The sequence below is a fragment of the Carlito syrichta genome, unplaced genomic scaffold (genome assembly GCF_000164805.1).
Source record: "Carlito syrichta isolate Samal-C Ts95f unplaced genomic scaffold, Tarsius_syrichta-2.0.1 Scaffold304687, whole genome shotgun sequence".
Lineage (NCBI taxonomy): Eukaryota > Metazoa > Chordata > Mammalia > Primates > Tarsiidae > Carlito > Carlito syrichta.
In genome coordinates, this window is record NW_007248783.1 from 280,938 (window position 1) to 292,210 (window position 11,273).

Sequence of the window (11,273 nt, forward strand, 5' to 3'; positions counted from 1 at the left end):
AGACTCCATTTGGAAGGCCCTGCCTGGAGAAACAGTGGAAACACTCTGTCTCAAAAAAAGCAATCCCCAATCTTTGCAGAGCTGAAACAGAATTTAAGGAAAGGAAATGGCACCATTATGGGAAATGTGAAATCTTAAGGCACCTGGGCGTACTTTTATAGACTATAATAAAACCAGCCTAACAGGTCGGAGATAAGTCCTTTCTGATGCTCAGATCTTAACAGTGAGGAGATATAGGTTTCTGAAGGCCAAAGGACAATGCACCATCCAGGCTTTCAATGTAAATGGTTAACACAGAGTGCATACTACTCTGCACCAGGCCCCAGCTACCTTTGGTCTTACTCCCAAAAGCACAGTGCTTGAAGTTTACTGCAAGGCAAATCAGTCTACAGCACCATCCTATCAGTGCTCTGGGATACTGAAGGAGCTGTTCTCCTCCTCCAGAAGAGGGCAGCACCTGAAGTGTAGCAAGAGAACGAACCATCAGCTAATACACTGGAGGGACATGCAGTGCTCAGAACTTTTATAAATGCACGCATGCGGCAGTGTGGAACAGTGTGGCCTGAAATGTGAGCCAAGTACTACCTTGGGCAACTACTGCCGGCCAAGGACATTTCCAGGCACAGGGGCAGGAGGGCAGCACATCAGGAGAGGCAGAGAGCAGCACCTTTTCCCTCATGGAGCACCCTGAGTTGCTGTGCAAGGTTGGTTTTTAAATATTTTTACATCAATTTATTGCATTTTAGCTGAGATAAAAGCAGGGATAGAAGAATTTCTTTAAAGAGTAAAGCAAATTCTGAATACTGAAACATAATACGGTTAGGTCCCCTCTTTTAAAAGAAAAATAGATTCAGAAATGTGAATCTCTTACAAAAATAATCAGTTTTCATTACAGGGAACCCAGTAAGCAATTGCTCCTACCTAAAAATACCTTATTTAATCAGGTACTAGGGGGGTAACTGCCTTTCTCTGTGCCGATAAAATAGGTGAAAAGGATAGAATATTCAAAATCCAGGGAGCTGCAGAGCCTTATTGAATTGCTGGCTCATCAGGAGAGAGGGTCTCAGGTCAAAAGTGCTATGAATTTTCACCAAAAGCGACAGATACTGAAATAAAGACAAGAACTTCACTGTTGTCAAACTGTTTCATTTGTCTTTCTACATCTGAAACCAAACACCTTATCTTTTTTTGTATGGCCCTCAAAGCATTTAACGGCATGAAGTCACAAACATGCTGCTACTCTAGCACCGTTCATAAACAGCATGTTGTTACAGACATGTAATATAGCTCAACCAGAGAAACTTAAATGTCTTTCTTCTCTTCTGTCTTGAATAATGTCTGTTTTGCTTCCTTCACCAAAAACAAAAAACAGGAACCCCAAAACCACTCCAGTGTAACTTTGGGGTTTGAGACAGCAGCTCACTTTACCTGTTTTTACCGCTCTGCTTGAGAGGGTTTCTCTATTCCCCAAGACGGATTCTCTGTAGCCTAAGCTGCTGTTGATGGCTGCCTTTTTCTCCTCTGACCCCACCTTTTGGCCCACATGTCCCTTACCCTTTCTGTAAAAGGTCAGAAGTGACGTAAGATATTGGGCCTGGGTCAGGCACAGTGGCTCAGCCTGTAATCCCAGCACTTTGGGAGGCCAAGACAAGAGGATTGCTTGAGCCCGGGGGTTCAAGACCAGCCTGGGCAACTTGTTGAGACCTCGTCTCCACAATAAATCGCAAAAACTAGCCAGGCGTGCTGGCATGTGTCTGCAGTTCCAGCTACTTGGAAGGCTGAGGTGGAAGGATCGCCTAAGTCGAGCAGGTTGCGGATGTGTGGCTATGAATGCACTGTACTCCAGCCTGGGTGACAGGAGTGAGACTCCAACTCAAAAAAAAAAAAAAAGAAAAAGAAAAGGCATTGGGCCTGGCTTTCAGACAATTTAAACAGTTAAACATCATCCTCAAAAACAGGGTAACTGTATGAGACAACTCTATGTATATGTAAAGCTGTAAATGTATAACCATGTATGTATATGTACATGTATACCATATATGTATATATAAAGCAGTCTTCCATAGAACAGAATTATGAATTTATCACTACAATGCATCTGATGAGCTGAAAAAAATGAGTGTCTTTCTGTACTTGGTTTTCTGCTGTTCAGATGGGGCACTCCCACTGGGCAGTGCCATGTGCTCCCTGGTACATTCTGGGGTTTCATAGATATGTGCAGAAGAAGTCCCCCTGAAGTCTCTGTGGACCATGCTCTGTGAAGATTAGCCATAACCGTAGTCAGAATGAGACCACACACAATACACAAATATAGAAGTCATTTGCATTTTAATTGAGAATTACTATTAGCCCTTGGGTAAGTATACTGGTAGAATAGATGGTTTTAATTTGGAAGACAAAATTGCTCATAAGAAAGTCAAGGATTTCAAATGCAACTTCTAATTTACTCTACTACATATTCTGAGAGTCTATATTCTAGCATTCCTAGAAAAGGAAAGCTCTTGTTTATAACTATGAGAAATTGTGAATGCTCCTCTGGCCCTCCCACACCTCTTTACACAAATAAACAAAAACAGTTAAAAGGGGACAGCAAGTGCAAGATAAAAAAGAAAATCTAAATAGTATGAAATTAGTTTTTATTTTATACTTCAAAATAAATGCTTGACATTTTTTCAAAATCAAAACTAAAAGTGAACACTTAGAAAAAAGGGTGGAAGCTTATTTTTTCCTTCTCTGGGGAAACCAGTAAGGCAGAGGTTCTAACATGTCTCCACAGGACTAGTCTACACAAACGAGATGAAACCTTTCCCCAACCCTTTTTCTACTGACAGTTTTATCTACCAGGGCTATGCCTGGCAAGAAAAAGAACCCAAAACAACCCCTCCCCCCCAAACACAACACAAAACAAGGGATTTGAAAAGTTGGGAAAAACCTTTAACACATGACCATTTAACAGCGTTCACGTAAAATCCTTTCTAAGGGGATTTAGTAAAGGTACTACCCATCGACAACTTAGCCGGGGTTCCTGCCTGGTGAGTTGGTGCATAAACACATCAAGTGAATTCGTAGCAAAGTCACTGGGGTGTGACTCGGTCACATCTCCTAATTCACCACAAGGATGTCTTAAAATTGAATTTCAGTTTCAGCAAATACTTCAGATTTACCTGAGCAATATCGTAGACAATGTACCTGAGGGGAAGCTTGTCAAGGAGCCAACAGCTGTGCAACAGAGAGCACATGTGTCCCCATCTCCCCCCACGGTGTCAGGATGCTCAGTGACAGCCTGAACATTACTCTAAGGATTTCTTCATGGGGCTAGGTTGGTGTCCCTCAGGCAGATAAAAGGGAGAATTTTCTGGAAACTGGGGTAAGGCTCATATCCTGTAAAACAGGATAATATGGGAAAGCAACGTGACTTCTCACTCTGTACAAGGAGACCACTGAGGGGAACGGTCAACACGAGACACACTACGGGGGGGTGTGTGTCTCTAATCACTGTCTGCCCCAGGTTATCTGACTTCACATAAATGACTCTGTAGCTCCAGAACATTCCTTCATGCTCACTTAGCATGTTCATGAAAGGATACTCGTTATACAGTAGACAGGTGTCATTAACACCAGATGAAATCCCGGTCCCAAGAGGAACCTCTACACCATCCAGAGTAACACTAGCTGAAGGGTCAGGGGTAGTTTTGCCCAAACCTGCAAAACAGAAGGCACAAGTGATGGAACTGTGAGAACAGATGCTGAAACTGTTTCAGGGAGATGAGGCCTATTTTATGTCGGGTCTATGTGTTCACTTGAAGACATACAAATTCCACACTTCATCCGTCTTCAGATATGAAACTACAGGCTGTAAATCAGGGATTCCAGGGCATCAACCTTAACTGATTTTGATGAGAACAGTAGCTGTTCCTCACTGGGTCACATTTCTGACGGAATTCCAAAGCAGTCACTTAAACCAGGCAGTGGAAGCATATAAATCATAGTATGCTGCAAATTCTTGCAATCCAAGATATTCCAGGTACCACTATGTCGGGAGAGGCCCCTCACTGTTACAGTTGAGAGGCTAAAACCCAAATCCAGTGTACCTGGTACTAGTATCTGCATCAGGATTCTCCTATGGCATTTGTGATACTAGCTGCATCCACAGAATGAGAGTTTTAAAAAATGAACACCCAGCTATTTAACATCCAGCCACAAGAAGATAGCCTTCTGAGGAAGAAAGCCCCCTTCTGTGTTGTCCAGGGACCTGGGGCTGTAGCAGTAGCTTAGAAAACACATTACCTTTGACACTGTGCTTGCCCTTGGGTAACTTGCTGATATGTGAAGCATGCTTCAGTTCATACCTATTCGAGAGAGGACAATCTCAGAAGAGGCCTTCAAGGGCACTGGGCTCTCAAAATCAACCAAGGTCCGATACAGAGATGAGATTAAAGCTCATGAAACTCAGCTCATCTTCACTGCTTGGAGCTCCCTCCCAAGTTTCTGGAACCATGTGAGAACCTGAAGGTGCAGTTATTTCTGAACATAGTTTGTGCCAATGACCACTAGTATGGGGCTGTTCTCAAGGAAGGGCCCTGTTTGGAGCTGTGGTTGGCCACTCTGGATTTCTGACCATATCTACAGTCCCTGAACCCCTGGCTTATTACGTGACCCTGGTCATAGGACCAGGGTGGATCCCTGAACCAGACTACACTAGTCAGCTTTTCTCTTGAAGAATTTGGTACTGGAATTAAAATGGTCATCTAGGTTGACCTCAGAAAACCTGAATTTCAGTGAGGGGAGTAGGAAGCCCTGGGGTGACCATCCTTTGTGCAATTTCCAGTTCACAGGAAGAAGAGACAACTGCCGGTTCCCGAGGCTTGGCTGTACTCCTGTTGGCTCATCTGAACTGGTTTCTGCTATTCACAAGCAGAGTCCTAACTTGTGCATCCAGCAACTGTGGCGTGAAATTTCTGTGGTCATCTCCCAATCTCCCATCCAAGGGGCCTTCTGCCTACAGCCCACTCCCTCTGTCCCCATTAAGAGCCAGAGCCAGGTTTACTCACATGTTTCCAAGAGCAACTTCTCCCAACAGGATTAAGCCTATTGGGTCTCCCTGAGACGTATGGCAGTAGTTGGCACTCTTGGAGACCATGTCGGCAAAATAGATCCCTTTGCCAAACATGTAGCCTGTCTGGAGAGTTGGAAAAGGGACAGATGAAAATCTGAGTGGCAAGTTAGAAGCAATTATTTACGAGTGTCGACTTGAGCCAGGCACCTGGCCATGTGCTGTAATCCATCACTTCTGATTTTTACAATGTCCCTGGTGAGGAAATACCAATGTCTGAGCTCACAGGTCAGGTTGTTCAGACTTGAACTCTCCTAGGTAGAGGTTGTAGGAAGTTATTAATACTCAACCTCTCTGGACCCTACTTTCTTCCTCTCTTAACTGGGGAAAATAATCTCATGGGGCTGCTGTGAAGATGTAATGAGTTAATAAACATTATTCAAACTGGAAACTGGGTACTGGCAACACACAATGAACGCTGGCTATTATTTTTATTCCCTTTTGTAAGTGAAACATGAGGTAGAGCGGTCAGGCCGTCTGCCCACCATACACTACTGCATAGCATCTCTCTGTTACTTGCTCTTTACAACCGTAAAATGAGAGGAATGGAAGTCTAGCTCTCAGGTCTTATCCTGCTGGACACGTCTATGACCCAGCAGGCAACATAACAGTTCCGGGTCAAGCTTTATTTGTTTATTGCTACATTTCACTGATGAAGAGACGGAAGCTCATGGAGGTCACCCAGATGTGAAGAAATAGAGGAGGTCTCGACTCAGCTTGGTCTATGGCCAAAGTCTGTTCTTCACATGTCAACACACCCAATTGGCATTCACAGCAGGCCTTGGCCTGGAAACTCTACTTCCTTTGTTCGAGAAGCAATGTTTAATACATGTGTAGCCAAACCACTGACAGGGTTTGGGTCAGGAGGATGAGGGTGAAGGTATTAGCTGGGCTCGGTGGCTCAGCCTGTAATCCTGCGCCTTTGAGAGGCTGAGGTGAGTGGATTGCCTGAGCCTGCGGGTTCGAGACCCACCTGGGCAGCGAGACCTCATCTCTACAATAAATCAAAAAGTCAGCCGGGCGTGGTAGCGCATGCCTGTAATTCCGGCTACTGGGAAGGCTGAGGCGGAAGGATCGCCGGAGCCCAGCAGGCGAGGCTGCAGTGGCTGGGAGCGGCCACTGCACTACAGTCTAGAAGACCAAGTGAGACTCCAACTCAAAAAAAAAAGAGGGTGAAGGTACTATCTACACCTCAAACGGGGCTCTTACTCATAGCTCTTTATGGAGACTCCTCAGAGACAGGTATTGCCCACCCTACTCCCCACCCCTTCCAAGGCCAGGCACATACCACAGGTGCTTCAGGCGGGGCTATCCGAAGACCTTGGGACAGGATCCCAGCAAAGTTCGTGGTCCTGGACCCATGCCACAGCAACCTTCGGTTATGAAGCTGCTTGAAGGGCTTATAGCGCTGGCTCTCCCCTTCACGGTCTATCTTAAAGATCTGGCGGAGTTTTATACAAAGGGGAGGGACAAAAGAAGCCATCTGTTAGTGTTAGTAGTTGACTGAAAGATAGAACTGGATATGGGAGGACTGACCAGCTGTCCCTACAGCAAGAGAACTGAAGGTCTGCTGCAACGTGGAAGATGTTTTCCACCGGGCTGGGATGGAGCAGCCTGACTTGCTGAGGTCCCACCCAGCAGAGACTAGCTATCGTAATCAGCATTACCATGCAGCAGATGTGCACTTGAAGAATTTTATCGTGAACCTCTGATAATATTTTCTGACTCTAAAACCAGGTTTGGAAACAGGAAATGTCCTTTAAAAGAGAATAAAAAGCCACTCCCACATTACTATGTAAGATTTATACAATTTTTCAGCTCAATAAATGAGTCACAGCCTCTGGTTATTTAAAGCCAAGTAAACTGCTCTTTTCTACCCAGGCCCAGGCTGGAGGAGTGGGCAGGGAAAAGCTGGCAGGACAGATAAGGGGGTGGGGAGAAGGGATTCTTACGTCGACAACTTCCAAGTCGTACGCGTTGTGTGTGGTTGCATGAGTGTTCTTAACATACTTTCTAATGATCTCGGCTTCTTCAGAATCTTTGTCAACCACCTGGAAAAAAAGGCATATTGGGGTTAGAGGCGAGCCATGGAGGCAGGAAGAACACACAGGGTCAGTTGATGCACGGATCAACACTACAGTACTCAACAGAAGCTCAGGCAGGCCCATTGGCTGGGCAGGCACCGGGCCAGTGGCTGCACTTCCCTGGCATTCACTCCCTTATCTACTAAGGTTGCTAGAGGATAACATTCTGTGCTTTGGGATCTTGGGAAAGCTAAAATATGGGGCTCACAGGGAATCCCCAAAATGAGGAACTGGCTCTGGAAACAAGAGTCCACTTTATTATGAACTGAAATACAGCCAAGACCTGTAAGGAAAAGCCTCGAGGAACCACATAATTTTGAGGACAGGAACAACTGTTCAGTCTCTTTTGAATCCTCAGGGTCACCCATATGACACTTGGTTCAGAGCACACACCTCACAAACAACTGTCAGACAGTTAATGAAATCTATGCTAAGTGAACCTGAGTGCATTATGGAGACTGTGTATGTTCTCATATATATATATTTGAGTTGGAGTCTCACTCTGTCGCCTAGACTAGAGTGCAGTGGATGCTCCTGGCCACTGCAGCCTCGACCTGCTGGGTTCCGGCGATCCTTCCGCCTCATCCTTCCCAGTAGCTGGAATTACAGGCATGCACTACCATGCCCGGCTGATTTTTTGATTGATTGTAGAGATGAGGTCTCGCTGTCCAGGCGGGTCTCGAACCCGCAGGCTCAGGCAATCCACTCACCTCAGCTTCCCAAAGGCGCAAGATTACAGGCTGAGCCACCGAGCCCGGCTGTTCTCATATATTTTATATTCTTATTCAAAGTTCAGAAAATCTAGGAATTCTGGTCTACCTCACTGCCTCTTAAGCAAAAGGTTTCAGCCATTGTAAATGAAGAGAGAAAGAATCCTTCATAAGAACCACACTCAGCTTTCCCACCAAGAACATGCCACAGGCTGCGGTGGCTGTGAGTGTGCCACTGCACTCCAGCCTGGGTGACAGAGTGAGACTCCACATCAAAAAAGAACATGCCACAGAGGCAAAATAAGCAACATTTGGTGTCTTATCCCATACAGACTCACAGATCTATGTTGTCCTGGACAATAAGCAAAGGCTCTTTTTAGTGAAGTAAACATATGGTACCAGGCTCAACAGATTCTAGTGCGCTTGAACCCTTGCAATGCTGCAGGGGAGGAAGCAGGGGGTGAGGAGAGTGAAGGCCTGATGAGAACAGGGCAAGGTAACCTAGAACTTGAGGCAGACATCCTGCCAGTGGTGGGCCTAGGCAGGGTGATTTTACCCGAGTGCTCAACACACCCAAGTTCAGGTACTGTGTGTAGGTCAACATGGGCCATTCCACCTCCAAAGAAAGACAAACCCAAGCATTGGGTATTTTTATTACAGTTGCCATCAAGCATTTCTACTTCTGAAAGGGACACTGGTAATAAGTCTTCTAAAAGTTCATGCCACAGGAGTCTCCAAAAACGGAACCTCTCTCTAGATTAAGGGGGGAAAAAAGAACTTTTGGTAAGGTCTCCAAAACTCAGTCTTTACATCAAGCTGAAGTGCTGGCTTGGAAGCCTGCCCTGCAAACAAGGTGCATTATCTACAGGTGAAACAAACAGAGGTTCTTAAAGGACCAGGGCTTGTTAGGAAGGCAAATTCTCTGGCCCTAGCCATCTGTGTGTGAACAAGTGCCCCAGGAGATCCTATCACACATTCTAGTTTGGGACCATTGCTCTCAGGATGAGTGGTGAAGATGCCTGAGTTACCTTAATGACAGTTTTGAGCTTCTCATAGTTGACATCGATGGGATCCTTGCTGCTGTCATCAGAGCCACCCCTGAGCAGACTGTAGGCCACTTCGATGTCCAGCAGGTTGTCCAACATTTCCACCTTGGCCTGAGCAAAAGCCAAGTCCCTGAGTTAAGTACCTCAGTGAAGGAGACAGACTCACCCAGTTTTGACAGAGAAAGCCTATGTGCAGACAGCATCCAACACAGAGAACGGCAGACCTCCCCCTGGTCAGGAACAGCCCATTATTTGCTGCACATAGTAAAAATGCATACGATTTCCAGGAATGCTGATGAGGCATCACTGCCTGGGGGAGGTGAGGTGGAAGTAAAACTGGGTTTCCTCTCATACACTGAGAGCCAGTCTGTGTACTGAAGACACTATAAACTGTTCCTGAGCCAGGAGTTTTCCTGACTCCCTTAGAAGGCAGGAAAATGGGGAGGAAGATGCTGTTACAAGGAAGAGGGCCTCCCTCTCCATTGGTCTTTCACCAACTGATATGGTAGAAAAGAGGGGCAGGAAAGTTGGTTCTGACTCCACCAATGTGGGGAGAAACCCCACTTCAAAACAAGGGCACTAGGAGACGGCCCGTCCAGCACGTCTTGCCCTCAGGGGTCATGACATGGAGAGAGGAAGTTAACATCCCTGCTTGGCACCCCAGTCCAGCCTGCAACTCCCTTCTGAACCTCTGTGCTACCTGCACGCTGTCTGCGTTGTTCAGGAGTGGAGGTTTCTTCATTCCAAAGTCATGAGGAATCAGGGTGTAGAAACGATTTGAGAGATCCAGGATCTGGGAGTCACTGCTGCCCTGGGAGACCGCCTGGAGGGGAGGCGAGGAGACAGAAGGAACAGAAGAATGAGGAAGCAGCCCTGAGCCTCCGGCACTTGGCCAGGCTTTCTTTCCTAGAAGGTGGGTGCTGCAGCCAAATCCAGAGGTAGCCTGCTATATGCACGAGCCAGCAGAATTCACAGGAAACTGACAAATACCATCTTCCTGTCAATGTTACACCACTAAACAGGGGCAGGACAGGACTCCTTACCTCTAACAGCACAGTTCAATACGTGACAGGCGTCTCATAAAAATTTTCATTACAATGAACTGTGTAGTTATACAGACTCCCCACCACTATGCGAAATGTTAAATGTAAATCTAGGTAGTGGGCTCATGGCTACTGCTGTACAATTTTTTTTGAGTTGGAGTCTCACTCTGTCACCCAGACTAGAGTGCAGTGGCCACTCCCGGCCACCGCAGCCTCGACCTGCTGGGCTCCGGCGATCCTTCCACCTCAGCTTTCCAAGTAGCTGGAACTACAGGCACGCACTACCACGCCTGGCTAATTTTTTTGATTTATTGTAGGGATAAGGTCTCGTCAAGTTGCCCAGGCGGGTCTTGAACCCGTGGGCTCAGGCAATCCTCTCACTTCGACCTCCCAAAGCACGGGATTACAGGCTGAGCCACCAAGCCCGGCCAGTATGTACAATTCTTTCAACTTTGTGTTTGAAAAATTTCCATAATAAAATATTGGGGGTTGCCCACGCTACAAAATTCATTCGGGTCTCCTTCATCTACTGACCTTCATCTCTGAGGCAGGAAATTAGTTTTTATTGCACCTGGAGATACAGGTAGCCAGGCACAGAAAGGCTAAGTATCCCCAACTACTACAGTGCCTAGCACTCTGTATGCAGAGAGGGTGCTCAATAAATGCACAAAGAGATGGAAGAGCGAGACCTCTGGAATACCATGTATTTGGCAGGCATAGCCTAGGTGACCAGAGGATGGTAAGGGGGCAATAAAATGGCATCCTGCAGGCCTGAAGCCTCAAATCTGTTTCTCACTGTGACATGAGAAGATAAAACTTCTATCTAAGCAGCAGCGGGCTCTGTGCAATGGGCAAGGGCCACCTGAGTTCTGGAGCAGGAAGCTGAGGAACTTGGGCTGAGGAAAGCCTTGTAAGTTCTTAGTCAGTGGATGATGAGGAAAGAGGTCATAGTTCAGAATCAGCTGTAACTGGATCCAACAGCCAGCTGAGGACCTCTTCTCCAGCACCAGCCAGAAAGTTCATTTCCTGGACCCGCTCCTGCTTCCTCATGCTGTTCTTCCTTCTTTAGTTAGGCCTGCACCTCACCCCCAAACACAAGCAAACTCCAGTCCCTCCAGGACGCAGCCTGAAGGTTCCAGGACTGGGAGACCTTGAAAGAATGGGGAATGAATAAAAAAAAGAGTTTTCTAGCTAATGACTTCCTAGGAGTTGTGTGGTTTTTTTGTTTGTTTGTTTGTTTTTGAGTTGGAGTCTCCCTCTGTCGCCCAGACTGGAGT

At 46.4% G+C, this 11,273-nt stretch overlaps 1 protein-coding gene across 1 annotated transcript in view; it reads right to left on the reverse strand.

Annotated features, from left to right (window-relative positions):
- Nucleotides 1-2,312: 2,312 nt before the first annotated feature.
- Nucleotides 2,313-11,273, reverse strand: part of PARP1 (poly(ADP-ribose) polymerase 1) — a 35,976-nt gene continuing 27,015 nt past the window's right edge. The window contains exons 14-21 of the mRNA XM_008060662.2: nucleotides 9,654-9,776; nucleotides 8,936-9,064; nucleotides 7,066-7,164; nucleotides 6,402-6,554; nucleotides 5,052-5,179; nucleotides 4,288-4,349; nucleotides 3,588-3,702; nucleotides 2,313-3,189 (exon numbers count right to left, since the gene is read on the reverse strand). Coding sequence (XP_008058853.2) covers nucleotides 3,108-3,189; nucleotides 3,588-3,702; nucleotides 4,288-4,349; nucleotides 5,052-5,179; nucleotides 6,402-6,554; nucleotides 7,066-7,164; nucleotides 8,936-9,064; nucleotides 9,654-9,776 — 891 coding nt within the window. The 3' untranslated portion in view covers nucleotides 2,313-3,107. The remainder of the gene's footprint in view (nucleotides 3,190-3,587; nucleotides 3,703-4,287; nucleotides 4,350-5,051; nucleotides 5,180-6,401; nucleotides 6,555-7,065; nucleotides 7,165-8,935; nucleotides 9,065-9,653; nucleotides 9,777-11,273) is intronic.